Source organism: Conger conger, chromosome 2 (genome assembly GCF_963514075.1).
Source record: "Conger conger chromosome 2, fConCon1.1, whole genome shotgun sequence".
Classification (NCBI taxonomy): Eukaryota; Metazoa; Chordata; class Actinopteri; order Anguilliformes; family Congridae; genus Conger; species Conger conger.
In genome coordinates, this window is record NC_083761.1 from 71780514 (window position 1) to 71800323 (window position 19810).

Below are 19810 nucleotides of genomic sequence, written 5' to 3' on the forward strand. Positions count from 1 at the left end.
TGTCTGTCTGCCCATGACGCCAGCGTCTTCAGCCTTCCCCTCACCCCTGTATGGGGTCACCTCTCAGTCCTTGGGACCCCGCCCGCGGTTGCGTCCATCCTGCCGGGCCCTCCTGTGTTATTGTACTGGGCTGGTCCCTCTCCCCCCTGGGTCCTGCCCCCTCTGGTGGGCTGCGTGGCATGACTAGGCGGCTGCCTCGGTGTGCTGGGCCAGGCCATTGTTTCAGGAATGTCCTGCGTGCAGACTCGCATTCCTACACCCAGAGGTGCAGCTCGTTGCCCGCATACCGAGGAGCTTTAGTCATGATCGAGGTCCTCATTTACCCCCCCGATGTTATAGTGCGCTTTGGATCGTGTTGTGTGGCTAATCTGCAATTACGCAATGTCACATCTGGATCTGCAGCACAGATTTTAGTGTGCCATGCCCGTACGTTTCAGGTCGGATCTGGATCAAATGCATAATTGTTTTGGATTAAAATGCTTTTCTGTGATCTTGCTCGGTGCAACTGAGCAACTTTCATAGATTCCAATACTCAGACAAGCTCAGTGAAGTGGAGAAAAGTATTTGAATCCACAACAATTATGTATTTGACCCAGGTCTGTTTCAGACACAAGAACACTCTCTAGCAGTCACTGATGGTGATCATGGTCATTTAAGGGCAGGGGTTGGGGTTGGGACAGCGAGTTTGTGCACCATTGCCCATACTGTGTACTGACTGTCTGTGTGTGTTTGTGTGTGTGCAGATCAGGGAGGAGTTGCGGACCAATGGGATTGATGTTTACCCGCAGAAGGAGTTTGACGAGGATGCGGAGGACAGGATGATCAATGAGAAGATCAGAGTGAGTGTGTAGGAGGGTATCTGCCCGCCGCCGCCCAACAAACACGCTGTTACTGCGTCTCTCTCTTTACCTGAGGCATGAAGTCAACGTCCATGTTGTGCTCCTCCCTTAGGAGATGATCCCCTTCGCTGTGGTTGGGAGTGACCAGGAGTACCAGGTCAACGGGAAAAGGCTTCTGGGAAGGAAAACAAAGTGGGGCACCATAGAAGGTAATGTCCTCTATAGCCTGGAGCCATAGATCTCCTCTAGTGTGGCACCATAGAAGCTTATTGTCCTCCATAGTTTGGCACAATATAAGGTTAGTGTCCTCTATAGTGGGATAATTGTCCTCTGTCTATAGTGGGGCACCATAGATGGTTAATCTCCTCTTGTTTGGTACAATAGAAGGCTAGTGTCCTCTATAGTGGGGAACCATAGAAGGCTAATTGTCCTCCGTCTATAGTGGGGCACCATAGAAGGCTAATTGTCCTCTGTCTATAGTGGGGCACCATAGAAGGTTAATGCAGGTTCTCTGCAGTGGGAATAATGGAAAGTAATGTCCTCCCCTCCTGCTTTCTCCATTATTGCTTTGGCTATCTAAACAATGGAAAATACTTTGCACTGAGATGCTGCTGTTGTGATTAGACAGCCTTTCACTGAGACACCCTGGAAGGATGATTTACAGGTCTCCTGTGTGATTTCACGGACCGGCATTATGTCCGTATATATAGCTTGAGCTCATTGTGATTTAGTGTATGGTGTGTGGGCTCAATGCCAAAGACAAGCTGTAAAGTACACATGATTGGCCATGTCATAAAGATTTTTTCTCAGGATATGCGTTTGGGCCAAAGCTTAATCATGTCAACACAGGCAGGAGGAATTACAATGGGAGATGGTTCTTCCTCTGTTAATGACACCCTCTGCAAAAGAGAAAAAAAAGGACATCTATTGGATAATTGTCACAGTGTAGTGCAACACTGGTCTACACTAAAATATTGATCTACGCTGGTCCATACTGCTGATCTACACTGATGTACTGATCTTCATGGATCCACATTGCAGCTGAGCTATACTCTGATCCACTCTGCTGTGCTGATCTCTACTAATCCATGTTGCAATATTGATCTATACTGATCCATTTTGCAGTACTGATCTATGCTCCTATCCCAGCTGTATTCTACACTTCTGTCACCTGTTGTAGTCAGTCAGTTTCTGCATACATTTTTATTCCTGTGGCAATATTGGCAACTTTTCTATTCCTGAGTGAAAAGCATTGATGAAGGTGAAACATTTTCCCGTGGGTTTTTAAACACCTTACCAGTTCATATTTAGCTTTATATTAAGCTACCATAAATTATGCTTAAATACTATGCGAGTACACTGTGCCTGTTACTGTGTAGTGTAGCACAGTTGTTGAGACTGTATTACCTGGTTCATTAACTGTTGGTCACATTGATTGAAAGTAAGAGAAGACAACCCCCGATGGGCAATAAGGGGTTGATAACTGAGTGAGAGCAAGAGAAGCAAGCGAGGGAGCGAATGAGGGAAGGAGGGAGGGAGGGAGGGGGAGGAAAAGAAAAGGAACACTCTGCTCCCCGCAGAGAACACAATGGCTGGATTCTCCCCGGACGGTCGATGCGCTGTGCAGTCTGCAGACGCGGGTTGCTCGCTCCGTCCCTACCCGCCGCAGTGGAGAGACCCGTGTGCAGGTCTGGGTTCGGTTCCCACGGCGACTGCCAGCATTGTGCGCGCTGCGTGGCTCCTGGCTGTCCGCGTGCCCGCCCATTGTCTCCGGGCCGGGGGTCCGCCCGCCGCGCTGACGCGGGGGAGCTCCGGGGACTTCCTGCGGCGCTGCAACGGCCGCTCCCATTGGCTGGGGCCGCGCCTGACTGCAGCTCCGCGCAGCGATTTTTCACCAGGCACGGTCCGTCTGACCCGGAGTCCTGCCTCCCGGGTTTCAGCCAATGAGATGCGACGTTCCTGGGTTCGGATGTGCGCGTTCCGGTTTGAGCTGCCCTTGCGCTCTGCGCGGTCGGAGAGCGAGCGATAGTGCACTGAACAGCGGCACGTGGCAAAAATAAATACAAATAAAAGTCTGACCCGGGTGCTGCACTCTGCCTCAGCTGTCTTATGAAACGCGTTCTGAGCATTAATTTCAGCTTCACCGGCTTTTAAATGCCTTCACAGTAAAAACTGATTTTTTTTGTGCTGCATTAGGCAATGACACGCAATGACTGACACGCAGTGTTGTCCAGTTCATAGAGTTGCTCCTCTGTGGGACTTCCACACTGTAGAAATGAAGAATCTTAGTTGAAATATTTATTTTGGTAAGACTTCATCCCATATGATGCATAAAGAGAGCAGATCTTAACGCATTTTTCACATGGCGTTGTGTCCTCTGGTCTGTGGTGCTGTGTAGTATTTCTGCCCTCTAGTGGAGTACTTAAGATGTCAGGGTCTGCCTTGTAAATATCCAGGATGAGTGCTTCTATTTTCTTAAAACATAATTTAACATTTTCTTTTAACAACACATTCAGGTGTTCACAATATTAATCTCTTCTTTTCATTAAGCAGGAGGATGAACTGCTGTTGGCAACAGTGATTATGTATCTGTAACCTATTATGATAAATGTTAAAATAGCTCATTCACACAGAACTGCTGCTAAAATGTGCTAACTTTTTTCAACGTTGTCGTTTCAGTGGAGAACATTGCACACTGTGAGTTCGCTTTTTTGCGGGACCTGCTTATTAGGTGAGCTATCTGGTTTTTTTTCCCTCTCATATTCCATTCTATTTTTATTATGTGTGGTATTGGTTCAAATTGTGTGCGCTTGTGTGATGTGGTTTGCCTGCAGAATAAATGTGGCGGAGCTTAACTATTAATGAAAGAAAGAGGTCATCTCTCCCTGGAGGAGGGCTTTAATATTTATTGTGGTTGCAAATTTAGTTCAAGTTCAGGGTAGAATTGTAATTTTTACGAACACGGATGCATAAATTGAGCTTTTGCGAGTTGAGCTGCTGTGGAGTTGAGCGAGGATGCCACCCACTGCGAAGACTCCCAGTGTGTGTTCAGGAAACGCTGATCTTGAACCGTTATTTCACAGTTTTAGTTTTAGTCTTCAGAAAATTCACAGCCATCTAAATTTGAATATCGGAAAGTGTGTGTATGTTTGTGTGGCATGGTGATGTACTGGTTAGCGCTGTTGACTCGCATGAAGGAGGTTCTGGGTTTGAATCCCAGCCAGCCAGCCAGATCCTCTCTGCGTGGAGTTTACATAGTGAAGTTTCTCCCAGTGTTTGTGTGGATTACTCCAGGTACTTCAGTTTCCTCCCACACTCAAAAGACCTGCATGTTAGTTTAGGCGTGCTCCTGCCATTGCTTTTGACCAAGGCACAGACCTCAGAACTGGAGTTGGTCCCTGGGCACAGCACTGTGGCTGCCCACTGCTCCTAAGAAACTTGTGTCTGTGTCTGTGTCTGTGTCTGTGTCGTCGAAGTAACAGTCCCCTTGCCTGTCTCTGTGTCTCTCAGAACCCACATGCAGAACATCAAGGACATCACCAGCAACATCCACTACGAGGTGTACCGCGTCCGCAGGCTGAACGAGACCAACAAACAGGCCAACGGAGTGTCCGAGGGCGAAGTTTTCCTCCCATGAGATGTAGACATTCGCCCACTGTCGCTCCCACCCCCGCCCCCTGTTCTGCCTGCCATGAACCCTCTCTCTCTGCCCTGACCGTCTGCCTGCCCTCACCACCTGCCTCCCAATCCTGAACCCAACCTGCAAGAGGACATCCGCATGGTCAGCCTCATGGGTTCTGGTCTCCTCCACTACCGCCCCCGAGTCAAACTAAGTCCCAGAGTCTGTACATAATCTATTTTGCTTGACGACAGAGCCACCAACAACAATATTTTTAAATTATGCGGTTAAACCTTTTGTTCTAATGGCTACGAGTTAAGAGTAAAACTTACTTACCATTCCAGTGTCTCATTGCCGACCCTAGAAAACAGTCTCCGGCATGGCTGTAACTGTACCAAGGTTCCAGGGGCGCAGTGTTAGGGCAGGGCCAGTTGGACGAAGGCTGAGCTGGAAGGTGGTGTGGCTGTGGATTATGTGTCACTGTGCCCCTTTCAGCCATTTTGTTGAAGGCTGCGTCCATTTTGTTATGTGCTGCAATAAAATCTAACCCTTGTTTTTGTACTTTCTAATGCCATAGATTTATAGTAATATTGTTTTTAATCCAGCTTCCTTGTGCACTGAGCTAAAAAAAAAAACCTTTGTGTCAAAAGTGGGGAGGGTTGAAATAAGGGGTACGTAGCGGTGGTGTGCCGGTAGTACAGGGGGACCTGGGCAGGCTTCCTGGTGTGAGCCTTCAGCTTCACTTACGCCACCGAAGCAGAGCAGCACACAGTGGAGAAGAGCACGTGGTGAACAGGCTAAAGGTGAAAGTAAAACAAAGAAGAAAATGCAGAAATAAAGACAAAACACAGGTTACATTGTATTGTGTTGTGTTGGGTATTGTGTTATGTGAAGATATGGGGGCCTAGGGAGGTGGGAGGGAGACTGGTGTGGCATTTGCTTCCCCGCGTTTGTATTTGTTCGGTTTTGTCTAGACGTTTTGCAGAACGTCTGCCAACGCCATGTCCTTTTTAATTGCCGTGTTTGCATCATGACATTCATACAGTACTCGACCCATTTATAGAGTGCGTTGTTGCCATTGTTCTAATTATTGTTTATTTTTAGTAGGAGGGGGGTGTAAGGAATAGACACCCGTTTGTTTCATATGCTCTGCCTTATAAATAATTTGTGTTCTTTCTGTTCTAAAGAGAAACAAATATAAGATTTGATTAAAAAAAGAATTAATATTTAAGTGTGTTAAAGATTAAATGTATACCTACTCTTTCAGTGTAGTTGGCGACACCCCCTGACTACTGCATATCAGGAAGTGTTTTCTTGCAGGTGTTCTGCAGTTTACAGACAAGTTTGCTAAATTTAACCTTTGTCAAAGTGAAGTATTGTGAAAATATGCAGTCTTATAGTATTCCTCCTTTTCCCCCCTTTGCAGTAGTGGTCTCCCCTGGGTGATATGTCTGTGCCTTCCCTAGTTTTGTTCCTTTATTTATTGGCAGCTGTCCACAAGCACATTGACTAAACTGGAACCTGAGGCGCGCGGTGTAATGAAGAGCGAACGCGCGGTATCCGAGACGGCGGTTACAGCACCACAGACGGGCACTAGTGAAGCAGAACCCAAATTCGCTGGTGTGTCAGGAAACGGCACAGCTGGGGCCAGCCGTTGGAACGACAGGACCACCCTCTAAAAAACAATAATCTCCATTTCCCTCCCTGACAAGGTGAGGTCTGTCTGACATGGTGGCATATGCCTGGCAGATGTGTCCTCCTGTTACTGGTGCCAGCCAGGGCACCTGATGCCGGGGCTGTGCTGCTCTCTCTCCCATGACCGGGCGGTGCCGTAGCGGAGGCTGGCTTGGATCGGCTCCGTGTCTCTCTGCCACAGCGAGGGTGGGAAGGACCAGAGGGCCCTGGCAGGCACCTACCTTCTTCAGGAGGGAAGCCTCTGAAATGAGCAGAGCAGTTCCTCTCCGGTTAAGGTCGAGGTCCCTGAGTTTGGCGAGTTGTGCGTTCAGAGAAGCCGATTGGCTTCCCGTGGCGAATGAGAAATCCGGGTGTTCCTGTGCTATTCTTGGTGTCCTTATTTTTAGGGAGTTGCACTGCAGTCAATAAAGATTATGAGGAAATTGTGAGATGTTCTTCCCCTTCAGATAAAACCTTTATCACAAGATGAAACCAGTGGGAGTGAAATACTGATGCTTGCCAGGAAGCCAGTGAAGAGTAGTAATTACATTTGTCTTTAAGCGGAAATATAAAAATAAAACTAAATGACAATAGGATTATTCTTGTGTTTTGTGCTGTATATTCATTGTGTCAATCATTTTTTTGTACTGGTATAAATATTAAGATTTATCTTTGACATGCTATTTCAAAGAAATAAAGATTGCAATTTGTAATTGTTTATTATCTATTGTGTTCTATAAATATTTTTTATTATTTGAACTGTCTTCGGCATGATTGGTGAATTGAACAAATCCTTGTCTCCCATTCCTGATTTAGAAAGACTTCTGGATGTCAGCTACCTCAACCGATAATGCAATGTGTCAGGCTTGTATACAAACGAATGGTGAATTCTGAAATTCACCCAATGTGTTGCATCAAGACACTTCCAGGCATATCATGAAGCAGGATTTTGCTGCTGGATAAGTTCAAGTAGAACCTGGAACATGGTCTGAAGTAAAAACGGCTAATCTGGGATTTACTCTGAATTTATCCATCTAACTCCATGTGTATTTGTCCCCAGATGATGGCACAAAAAAGTATTAATTAAATCACTTATTTCCAGTGTGGCCCTTGAGGGAAACAGGCTCCATTGGATAGCATTATTATGCATCAGCAACAGTAGAGAAATCAAGTGCATTGCTCTATGCATCACTCTAAGCTATTGGGTCCTGATCATTCATGACATCATGAAGGCCCTGACCAGTAAAGTCCAGCTCTCCTCCATTAGATTCATGAGAGTTGGATAGAGGGATTTGTAGCTTGAGCTATGTGGCAGCAAGGTGGTGCAGTGGATAACCTCTTCGCCTCACAAGAAAAATTAAGTTTTAGTCCCTGGGGCCTTTTTGTGTGGAGTTTTCATTTAGCTATTTTTCAGCTTTGCCTTCTACCAACCGTGTCCCTCTCCCAGTCTCCCTCCTTCTCCAATATGATTTATTTGTGGGTGGTACATTTTGGGAGGTGAGGTGGTGAGGCTGTGCAGGCCATGCCCATGCAATCCTGACATGTTTTCAATAAAGATTTTATGTCTGGCTTGAAATATGTGTTACAGTTACTAGAATTACTTTCAATAGGTATTTGGTGGATGTGTAGTGGATACACTCCAGGTCCTTCCTACAGTCACTGTAAGAGCAAGAGTTGGGGTCTGTGCACTGTGTAGTTTTTTTTCCAGAAGTTGGAATGATATTTGAAAGGTTTCATTAGTAGAAAAATGTGAGCATTAAACAGAATAACATTTGGGTAATTGTTCACAATAAAACATGCATTTTAATACGTTTGGCACATCCACAGATACACTTCTCCCCACAAAAGGCCCAGAAATGTGCAGATCCTGCAGATGGGTTCTTCTGAAGTAAATGTGTTTAGACCAGTCCAGACCTGAGAACCGCAGGCTACCGTGGGTCAGGCGTCCTGTCCAAGCCAAACATCAGAGTTAACCATTGACCCAAACACCACAAATCTGAGAGTTTCCTTGAATCCTCTGTCCCTATAATTATACTTGTAATGAATGGGGTATGCACAATGCCTTTCATCTCAAAGTGCTTATGAAGCTAGATTACACAGACATGGTTAGGGTGCATTAGTACTGTACTGAGAGCCTGGAATGGCATTCGAGTGCACCAAAATGGTTGTGGCTGCTATGGGTTTGGACATGCTATCCTTGCAGTGTCGTCAGACTTGCTCTAATGTCTGGAGTTAGCCTGAGATCTGAGCTCACCTCAGGAATACCTGGTTCATAGACCACAGGTAGGTCTGGGGAAACATGGTGCAATAAAGTTACAATAGGACCAGGGCACTTCACCACACCCCTAACACTGGTTAGACAGCCAATCAATGCTGCTCATTCAGGTCAATGTGATGTCAATCAGGCAGAAATTAAAGTTTTCTTGATGAATGAGTAAAATATACTGATCTATTTTAGGTAGAAAAATGGTTGCATCATCACTTGAGGTAAATCTTGTAGCCACGACTGGTCACCAAAATTGGGGTGGGGTTATGTCATTTCCTCACCAGCCTGATTCAATCTTGCCTCTTTGTGGCACATCCGTGGTGCTTTTTAAATCAAATTTAAACAAACATGCTTACAGAACATTTCGAATTTGTCAGTTGGCAAAATGAACAAAATGCTCTTTCATTCGCATTAACTGGGGCCCTGTAGCACAGGGGCCAGGCACTGGGGCAGGGACATTTTGAGTTGGTGAGAATGTTATTTTGCCCACGCCCATGTTATTTTGTCAGTTGCAGAAGTATTGAAATGAGACAAATGTATTAAAAATTCTCATTTTGATCTGTTCCTGGCACTGCCAGTTTCACAGCTGGTTCGCAGCATCAGTATCGGGAACAGATGCTCTGTAGACTTGTATTATTACGCAAGGACTGCCTCCATTTTGTTTTCTCATTCTTTTATTATTCATATTTAGTGCTCATTTTAAACAGCGCATTGGGAAGAATCATTAAGAAAGCATAAACGGGCATGAATGTTAAACACATATATACGTCCCCCTCTTCTTGAATCACTGGGAGAGGTCGTACAGAAGTAATTATTTGACTGTGAGGTTGAAATTGTTTTCCGTGGTGCTGCTTCTAGCACAGATCCTTGGTGCTGGTGCATTGGTTTCCTGGGGGAAATCGAGCGTTTGTAGATTCTCAGCCTGGAGACATTTTGTTCATGCTGCATACAATTAACCTTAAACTAGAGTTTGTAGCGTCAAGTGCGAATGACAGTTTTTTGTTTTGTTTTTTTTGTTACGGCTTTAATAAATGCATCCATAGAGATAATTGCTCCGTATTTAAGCCGTATTTTATACAATTAATTACAATACAAACAAACGATTGCTCACTTAGCAGAGGCTCTGTTGTACTAACAGCACCCAGGTGACATGTTCTCACACAGATAATTGTGTCATACGCTGGCTGCTGTTGTAGCGGATCTGGAGTATAAAACAGCCCCTCCCTCCCCACCCCACGCCAGTCCAGACAGCCCTGGGGCCTGGTGACAGAGCTGACAGCTCTGTAATTAGCAGTGTTTGTGTAACACAATCAGCAGGTGATACGTAGGCAGGTCCTAACCTGCAGCAAGTCACACTTCAGAAGCACAGCCTCGTTTACGCATACCATACCCCACACTTTTTTTCACAATTCTTCAGAACGTCATTATATTCGTCTGATTTCTCTCAAACAACCTGACAAGACCTGACTGCATTAAAGCTCCGCTTGTGAGGTGTTGCTGTGTTCACCGTTGAAGTAAACCGGTGAGCCTAGAATGGGGAAGGACTGGGCAGATCTCAGGTGCTGCTGTGGTTCAGTACACTCACAGGTCAGGTTGGTTATGGGTGTAGCAGGCTACAGTATGTCGAACCTCACGCATTCTACAGTAGACCGTGCCCAGCGCTTTTGTTCGTGAAACCGGACAGTGCATTTCCTTACAATATTACATGGTAAATGGTTAGTAAATGGTTGGAATTTATATTGCGCCTTTATCCAAAGCGCTGTACAATTGATGCTTCTCATTCACCCGTTCATACACACACTCACACACCGACCAGCTCGTCAGGAGCATATAGGGGTCAGGTGTCTTGCTCAGGGACACTTCGACACAGCCCGGGCGGGGGATCGACCCGGCAACCTCCGACTGCCAGACGACTGCTCTGCATTTTAGATGCATCACATTGACACTAATTTTAATGTGATCGGAGTGCAGGGCAGGGCCCCTGAATCCGCTCTTGCAGTGATATACTGCAGATTGTGTTCCCTGAAAACCACTGTGCCTGGCACGTCTCACAGCCCTGGCAGGCTGAAGTGAACCTCTGAGCCACGGGCCGTCAGACCCCTCTCCTCTTCCGCCATTTTAGAGACAAATTATCTTTTCAAAAATTAATGTGGTGCAGCCTGCCAAAATACACACTAATATCCATGTATTTCTTCTTCCAAAATGCTTCCAAATGTCCTTTTCAACACCGAAATTGAAAACACGGCCAGACTGATTCAGAGTACTGCTCTTCGCTTTGTGAATTTTGAACCCGCCTCTGTTATTTCAACTAGATTACTCAAATTGCAGACTCCTGTATCTAAAAATGTACAAGTGCATAATTACATTGTGCTTATGATTATGCGAGTTGTACATTATGTGATTGTCCCATAATATTTCAGTGTGAAGTTATACAAATTTAAGGCCACTGTTGTGATTGGGTTAGGGTCATCACCAACAGAAGCATGAATGGGTAACAGTGGCCATGAGAGAGCTGTGTGTGTGCTTGTCTGCGTGCGTGCATGCGTGTGAGTTTGTGTGTGTGTGTGTGTGTGTATACATGTATAAGTGTGCATGTGAGTATGTGTGTGTGTGTGAGGATGTGTATTTGTGCTTGTGTATGTTATGTGTTTGTATGTGCGTGTTTGTTCAGGTGTGTGAGGCGTGTATATATGTGTCTGTGCTTGTGGGTGTACATACAGGTGCTTGCCCATGTGTGTATGCATGCCCGCTTGTATGCCAGGGCGTCTGCAGGATTGTCCTCTTTAAAATGGCGAGAGGCGGAGGGGTAAGCCCTCAAAATGGCGGCCGCCTCTTTCTCACCTTTGCTGCAGGAGACAGATGGCATGTGTTCTCCCTCTTGCCCCCTCCCTCTGGATTCGCCTTGACTGTGCACTGTCTGCTGCTTCCAGCTTGCAGTCTGCTCATTCTCTCCCTCTGGATAGAGAGAGAGAAGGAGAGGGGGGGGGTGGAAAGGGAGAGAGAGAGAGAGAGAGAGAGAGAGAGAAAGAGAGCAAATGAAAGAGACACAGAGGCAGCTGAGATTCATCCATACATCCAACCTCCCAACTACCCTGCAACACTTCTTTTTGACTTGAAACAATGGCGCTTTTGTGTCTCGGCGTAATTGAATGAATTCGCTGTTCAGTGGACCCTGATTTGTTTTTAGCCGGGCTCTTTGGGCAGATTAAGGAGTTCACTGAGTGCATTTAGGAGCGGGCAGGGACCGGCCTCGGTGGCAATCGGCGACCGCGAGCTGGTTTATTTCGGTCACGTGCCGGGGACCGCAGACCGGCTGTGGTGCACACCGCCGCTTTGTGCGCAGGGCTTCCGCACAGGGTGTCCGACTTAATTAGCCCGATACAGTATCTTCAGTCGCGCCATATGGACTGGCAGCCGGCTTTAAAGGCAACACCCGGACTTGTAGAAGCTTGCAGAGAGATTTGTTATGACAGCGGGGGGGGGGGGGCTGCGTGATTGTTTGTAGCACGCGTGGATGAATTAGCATCGTAGAGAAAGGGACGGAGGGGCGTCTGGCTGTGGCTGCAGGGGGGGGTACCCGCGTCCGTGTTACGACCTCGCTCTGCTGAATTTCAGCAGATTTCGGGTGTAGAGAGGGGCTCGGAACACACCCTGGGTTGGGGTGAGGAGACCCTCTGGTGTCTGTCAGTGCCGGTGGGGGGTAATGGAACGCAGGGCGAATGATGGATGGCTTTTTAAGCGAAGAGGACGATTTGAATTTCAGGAAAAGCAATGCATGGCCACACAATGCCATTACCACATAGGTTGCCATCCAATGTGAAATCAACAGGGAAATGACACCGGGCGTGTCTGCACGTGCGTGTCTGCGGATGTGTGCATTTGTGTGTGTGTGTGTTCGTGTGCATGTGCGTGTGTGTGTTGTGCAAGTTTGCGTGCACACGTTTAAGCCACAGTATGAAATAGATGAAATAGGGAAACTGGGTTCTGTATATTCTTCATTAGCCAGGCTGCGGTCTCCTGGCTCAACCACACCAATGCAGACTGTGCCACACTTCTCCCCAGGATACCATGTGCAAGAATGGTGCAGGAAAAATGTGCATAAGGGTGCTAGTGCTGACCAGCCATTTCCCTCTGTGTCATCTGCATCATTACTGACTGAGCCAGACAGACAAATAGACAGATAGACAAACAAACACAGGCAGACATATAGATAGATGGACTTTATTACCTGTTGTGCCCATAGACGTATTCAGCAAAAGTGATGCTACCAGCTAAGCTCTTTTATGAGCAGCACTGTGTGTGTGTGTGTGTGTGTGTGTATGTGTGAGCTGCAGCGCTGTGTGTGTGTGTGTGTGTGTGTGTGCTGCAGGGCTGTGTGTGTGTGTGTGAGCTGCAGTGCTGTGTGTGTGTGTGTGTGTGTGTGTGTGAGCTGCATGGCTGTGTGTGTGTGTGTGTGCTGCAGCACTGTGTGTGTGTGTGAGCAGCAGTGCTGTGTGTGTGTATGCCGCAGCGCTGTGTGTGTGTCAGTGTGTGTGTGTGTGTGTGTGTGTGTGAGCTGCAGCACTGTGTGTGTGTGTCAGTGTGTGTGTGAGCTGCAGCGCTGTGTGTGTGTCAGTCTGTGTGTGTGTGTGTGTGAGTGTGTGTGTGTGTGTGTGTGTGTGAGCTGCAGCACTGTGTGTGTGAGCTGCAGTATTAGACATTCAGCTGCTCTACAGAAGTACACAGAACAGTCGGTTGCCCACCCAGCGTGACACTGCTCCCATCATCGTCTCATCGAAATTCTGCAGAAAATGACTCTTTCTCGCGATGAATGTGTCCATGCATGTGCCTTGGCAGTCTGCCTGAAAGGAGCTTGTTGCTAATTAACAGCCAGCTGACAGTTTGTAACAGCCTTGTAAAATGGCTTCGATTTTTAGCTTGCATGATTTTCTCTTTGTAATTAAGCAGCTGAAGTCTGTTGGCCGTATTTAGTGTCAGTGCGGTGCACGAGGGATCGTGCTCTTCTCCTGACTCTTGCCCCTCTGCAGCTCACCCCAGGTCTGCTCCCCAAACAAGTTACCGTTTGTCACCTATCTGATTTAATTTCTCTCCTCCATCTGTTATTTTTCTGCGTCTTATTTTTTCCGTAACACCAGTGCCCTCCCCGCCCCTTCCCCCACTCCCCCCGCCGTGTGGAGCTCCCTGCCTCTCTCCGTCTGCTGGCAGCGTGCCAAGGGCTGAGGCAGGGCGGGAGGGGCTGGAGCATCCATATGCAAATGCGCCCCGTTTTCATTAAATACGTCTCCAAACTCCCGTGAATTCAGAGAAAAAGGGGGAGAAAAACGGTGACATTTCACGCCTTTTTTTCTTTGAGGGAGCGTTGAGCGTTGGTGAAAACGAATGTTTCTTCGTTTTTTTCGCGAGAACAGACTACCGAAAGGGGAATGGGAGTTGATTTGGGGGCTGGGTTTGCAGGGTGAGAGGGTGCAGTATTTTGTGGGAGGGAGGATGCCACAGGGGCTTGCAGGAGGTTAACACCGTGTCAGGATTAGGGGACAAGCACTCATTTTGTCTGACAGGAGGGGGGAATTACAGACGCTTTTCCAGCACACGCGTCCTGGCTGTCATGGAGAGAAAAAGAGGGAGAAATGGGCAAAGAGAGGCAGAGATGGAGAGAGAGGGAGAGAGGGAGAGGGGGGACCCTCTGTCTTCTCTCCTGCTGAGGTGTTCTTAGCCTGCAGCTAAGACCAGTTAAGCCAATCTGGGCCGTGGCCACTCTTAGAGTGGTAGAGTAGGGCGAGCTTAGTCTCTGCTTTGTGGCTGATCCTGCCTTTCTCTTCACAGTGGATATGGGCAGGAGTGTCTGAAATGGAAATCGACGGCTTGGGATTGTACGCTTTTGTTTCTGCACGCGCATATTAGCTCTAAAAATTAGACTGACCAGCTTTCATATGCCAATATGAACAAATGACCATTCTTAACGTACGTACGAAATGAGCCGTTTGCCCAGAACAATGGAGGAGTGTGATTAGTGCGGATGCAAGTGCCTTCCCTGCTCCCCTCGGCCTCAGAGCCCCAGACTGGCGCGAGGGTGCTGCTGGGGGCTGGGGGTGCTGATGAATGGGGGTGTGTGTGCCCCACAGGGTCACAGAGAGGCAGCGCTGGCATCTAGCCAGGCCTACAGGAATGTGTGGCAGGAGGGAGAGAGGGAGGGAGGGAGGGGAGGGAGGGAGGGGGCGCATGTCATTCATCGTGTGCCAGAGGTGGCTGTTCATCCAGACAGTACACGGGGTGTGGAGATTGAGGAGGTGGGGGCAGGGCTGCCAGAGAGAACAGAACAAGGCTGCTGTACAAAGACTTACACCCTCCAGAGGTAAAGTGACAGAGGAGGTACATCGTTGTTCTTCAAGGGTCAAATTTCCCAAATGTACCCTGGAAGTACAGTAATGTTCTCTTTTGGTACAAATGAGTATGCTTTCCAAGCAAAAAAAAAAAGCTACTAATTAATATATTGCTGGCTAGGGGTACGATTTTATATACCTATGGTGTACCAGCCCAGCGACAAGAATTTGTACCTTTTTAGGCACTTTTCATACCTTTATTGCTGCGAGTGTAGGTGAGGGGGCAGGGACTGGTTCCATCCTTATCGCTCGGTTTCTCTTGCCACTCTCCCGAGGCTTAATATGTAGTGTCTACATAATGAAGCTTAAAGGAGGAAAGAGGGGATAACAGTATTTCTTCTGTTTGCAAAGCGACTGCTACTTAAAGCACTGCTACTTAATGTGGCAATCGCCCCTCATTTTGAGCAAGTTCCCCATCTCCCTTATGAGTTTCCATGTAAGCTGAACGTTTTATCTCACAGGCATCGTCAACCTGTACCCTACAATTAAGCTTGAGACCATGTGTGCTCTGTTGACATCATTCATGAATTCAATAGTTATTTCAGCGACAGACCAAGGAAATATAGTCATACCAATTACAAGTAATGTGCATTTTCAAGGATGATGGAATGTCTGATACATTCAACCATACCAGCGGACGCCTAGCAAAGCCGATCAATGCTAGATATGATCTCGCATGCGACAGCGTGTTGTACAAGCTGACAAAATCTGTTGAGGCAGTCTGCGATATCTACACACAGTTGTGCTCTTCTACCAGATCAGTAGGTGGCAGCAGAGCACAGTGTTTTCTAAACGCTCGGCTCATACCTTATTCAAAAGGAAGACGACACAAATCCTTCCCTAAATTATGAACATTCATTTAGCCACATTCACCTGAAATATCTATCTGGGAAATGTTCGATATTTCATGCTTTTGGACCAAGATCAACACCGAACGATTTAATTAGAACCCACCCACCACACAGTCCAACCTGAATAATCTTTTTTGGTTTTGTTTGTGTCTGACTCTGGTAAGCACTTCAAACATTCGCCATTCATTCTGTCCATCTGGGGATTTTGTACAGTTTTATACTGTTCCTGCGGTCCAGTGCTATGAGCACTACAAGGCCGGCTCTGCTTATCTTAACAATCATTAGACCACAAGCCAGTGCGCGCTCTCAGTGCAGTTACTCACTGGTTCAGATCCGATCTTTGCGCCACTCCTCGGTTCAGATTGTCCCAGCGGGTTAATTAAAGCCTTGTATGTCGAAGACTTACACAGGTATAATCATCTCAGAGCCAATATAACGTAACACTGTTGCATCGCCCCCTTGTGTTCACACATGTTATTGCATGCTTCGGAGACGGGAGAGCTTCTCTGTTTTGCTCCTGATAGTTCATCTTCGAGATTCTGCACGGTTCTGCTTCTCAGCACACCATGGCACCTCTCCACCAGCTTCTCACTCATGTTGTCATTTTTTGAAGGAAAACACAAGTTAAGCTCACCTTATTTACATTTATATTATCAGATTTTCTCCCCTTATGGATATTATGCAAATTTGCCCTTTCCCGGGACTTGGTCACTGAGCACAGAGATCTGTTGTGGGGGGAGGGGGGAAATAATAAAATTGCCCTCCAGGAAGAAAGAAAAAAAAAAACAAGTTTGGATTTGTGGTCCTCATGAATTTGGTAATAACTCATTTTGTTTACTCTGTCCACTAAGGGTCGTCATGACATTGTTAGCAATGGGCAAATCTTCGATTGCTAGTAAATACCGGACACTGCTTTTAATCCTTTGTTTAAAAAAAAAAAAAGAAAAAGAAGAAGATTTTCTAAATGTTATTTATATTTTAGCGCCAAGCTTTGTAACCCTTCGTAAATGCGACCGCGGCGTCGTGTTCCCTCTCGAAGGCGCGTTCAAAGGCGTATCTCCGAGACCTCCCGTCTGTCGGCGAGCTGCGGTGAAAGTGAATTTAAGGGCTGTTTGATGTATTCAGTCAGATTTCGTTTATTTGAAAGCGCTCGCCGGGCTGCGCTCCGCTCAGCCGTGACTCCTGGACGATTGTAAACGGGCATCAAATCGGGGGTGTCTGGACTGAGGAAAAGGGAAGAGTACCGGAGCAAATTGCTTTCTGCCAGCATATTGCCAACGCCAGTCTTTATTCCCGAGGACGGGAGCGCCGTTCAGGCTATTACGGGCTGCGACGCCGGCCCGCCTGATGAAACGCTGATGTGGAATATTTAACAGACACTCGAAGCGAAACCTAATAATATAATCAGGTAATAAGAAATTAATTTTCTCCTCGGCTGCACTTTGACTGCGGTGTTGATACAAGGAGAAGTTGTGGCGAGGGATTTGGGTCTCTCCGGATCCTGACACGCTCCGGTTCTTAGGCGTACCCCATGTTCCCTACCCCGCCGCGCCAGTCCCTTTGGACGGGCACTGTTTCTCAGAGGTCCCACCCAAACCGCCCAGCAGCTGTGGGATCGAAGGTCACGTTGTAGGTTAACAGGCGGCACTATCGGGAAGTCAGGAAAACATTCGCTGATATTTACTCCACACAAGCCAATGTCATTTTATTTAGCCTATTTAACAGTATAGTTTGGCGGCACGGATGGTGCAGTGGGTAGCACTGTTGACTCACAGCAAGGAGGTCCTGGGTTCGAATCCCCGTTGGCCGGAGCCTCTCTGTGCGGAGTTTGCATGTTCTCCCCGTGTCTGCATGGGTTTCCTCCGGGTACTCCGGTTTCCTCCCACAGTCCAAAGACATGCAGGTCAGGCTGATTGAAGAGTCTAACTTGCCCGTAGGTATGAGTGTGTGAGTGAATGGTGTGTGTGCCCTGTGATGGACTGGCGACCTGTCCAGGGTGTATTCCTGCCTTTCGCCCAATGTATGCTGGGATAGGCTCCAGCCCCCCTGTGACCCTGATCAGGATAAGCGGGTTCAGATAATGGATGGATGGATGGAAGATTTTGTACATTTTTATTTGTTCCAGCTTTTCAGAGCCGCAGACGTTGACCGAATGCCCGCACCTCCGTGGACCCCGCTTATTTTGTTTAGCTTTTTGTTAAAGACGAGCCCAGCGAGATCCCGCAAATGGCGGTTTTCCCCCCCCATTGCTCCCGGTGCGGCTCGTCTACCTGTTAATTAAGCAGCGGGTAGTCCATCGGCGTCAGGGCACTGGTATTTATTGTTCCTCCCGGTCTGTCCCCGGCTCCGGACGAGGAGCCATCAATAACGGCGCGCGCGCCGCTCCGCCGCCACGCGGCTCTGCTCCCGCCTGGCAAGCCCATCCGTCTCCCCGGGCCGGCGAGCCAGCGCCGCGCCACCTGATCGCATTCGTTATCCGCCGCCGCCGTTTACGAGCGCCGCCGCCTGACGCTGATGGAAACTCGCGGCAATATGCAAAAAAAAACGCGAAAGGGAAATGCGAGTTGCCCCGGCAACGGCGGGGGTTATTTCCAAGCTCTGATGGAAATCAATGTCACGCGGCAGGCTCGTCCGTCCCCGGGAAAATTAGAAAAGGTGGGGAGGGGGGGGTGGGGGGGGGAGAGAGGGAAGGACAAAGACGAATGCGGCGAAGGAGGAGAAATCGGGTTCTCTCCTCCTGCTCCTGAGGGCGCCCGGCTTCCTTTCAGAGCACGCGACGCGCGTTGCCATTTCATTAGCGCGTTCTCAGTCACCGTTAATGTACTGCCCTTATTTGCTTATGCACAAAGGAAAAACAACCCTCTGTTGTAAGGTTACGGAAACCAAAAAGACGAATAAGTGCCTTCAGGGAGCTGTAAATTGGCTTCCTGACAGATGCGTCCTGTGTCCCGTCACACACCTTCGGTGTTGTTTTGATTATGTAAACAGCGTCTGGTGGCGGTATAATTTGTGAATTGCGCAAGCAGAATCACATTGTGGTGCATCATACCAATGTGTATGTCGATTTGTTTTTTTCGTAATCTGGCAATATAAAAGGAATATCGCAGCTGAATGCCGCGGTTGCATTTTCCAGAGTGTGTGCAATCTGGTGATTTAAACCTCAATTATCTCTGCGGGGACCAGTGCATTGTGTGTGACTATATTGCTGTGAGTGGGCAAGTCTTTCTCGACATTAAGCACATGATTGCCTCCCAGACGGGTCAATGCCGTGTCTCCAGTACTGGAAAGGTATAACTGTTGGCTCGTTGCCTGCAGGTTAAAAGTCGGTCACCAGGAGTGTGGCTGATTTTTATTGCTGCATTTACATCAGCTGCCCAGGAGCTTGAAACAATGACCGTTTTCGTCCACTTAAACACACACAGTGGCCATTTTTAATTAAGGGTCTCAAAGGAACGGTGTGGAAGAGCCGGGAGAAGCCAGAGGACACTGGGGTCCCAGGGGCCGTGGATGGGGAGGTGCTGAATGACTGTCGCTCAGTCCAGCCTCACTGAGCCAAAGCTGTGTGTGTGTGTGTGTGTGTGTGTGTGTGTGTGTGTGTGTGCGTGTAGGTCTGTGTGAGAGTCGCTGTCATCTAATGCGAAGGAAAGCTCCCCATTAACAGTGATCCGCTGGCAGACTCGTTTGTGTGTAACGTAACGGAGAGACCGTCCTCGTTTCTCTGTGTCGGCTCTCTCTTTTGTTTCCAGCTTGGAACACGTCCAATGTCAAAACCAGTTCACTCTCTTACCCTCTGTTCTGTTAACTGGAACTGACAGCAGGAATGGCAACTAAACACTAAGCCTTTGTGTTGTTTAGTTTCACTCGTATTTTTTTTTTAAATCTTGCAGCACGGGGACACAGAAGGTCACCAGTGTACTGGCCGGTGGAGGAACACCATGTCCTATCGCTACCCTGCTAAATGTCAGCGCTTGCCGTTCACTCTCAGTCCTCTGCTCTAAGGACGGGGAACTGCCATGAAGTACCTGAGAACCTATTAAAATTCAAAGAGCATCCGGAAGCATCCAGGTACCGTGTTACGGACTGCAGTGCGAGCATTTGAAATCTTTTTGTTCCCAGTCATGTGTCTTCAAGGGTAGAGAGAGGGAGAGAGGGTGAGAGAGGGAGAGGGAGAGGGAGAGTGA

At 47.8% G+C, this 19810-nt stretch overlaps 1 protein-coding gene across 8 annotated transcripts in view; it reads left to right on the forward strand.

The window, feature by feature from the left end:
• The window catches only part of septin9b (septin 9b), a 64897-nt gene extending 58047 nt beyond the window's left edge, over positions 1–6850 (forward strand). For all 8 annotated transcript variants that reach the window (XM_061231060.1, XM_061231059.1, XM_061231061.1 and 5 more), the window contains 4 exons: positions 744–839; positions 952–1048; positions 3519–3570; positions 4350–6850. In XM_061231060.1, coding sequence (XP_061087044.1) covers positions 744–839; positions 952–1048; positions 3519–3570; positions 4350–4476 — 372 coding nt within the window. In that variant the 3' untranslated portion in view covers positions 4477–6850. The remainder of the gene's footprint in view (positions 1–743; positions 840–951; positions 1049–3518; positions 3571–4349) is intronic.
• The last annotated feature ends 12960 nt before the right edge of the window (positions 6851–19810 follow it).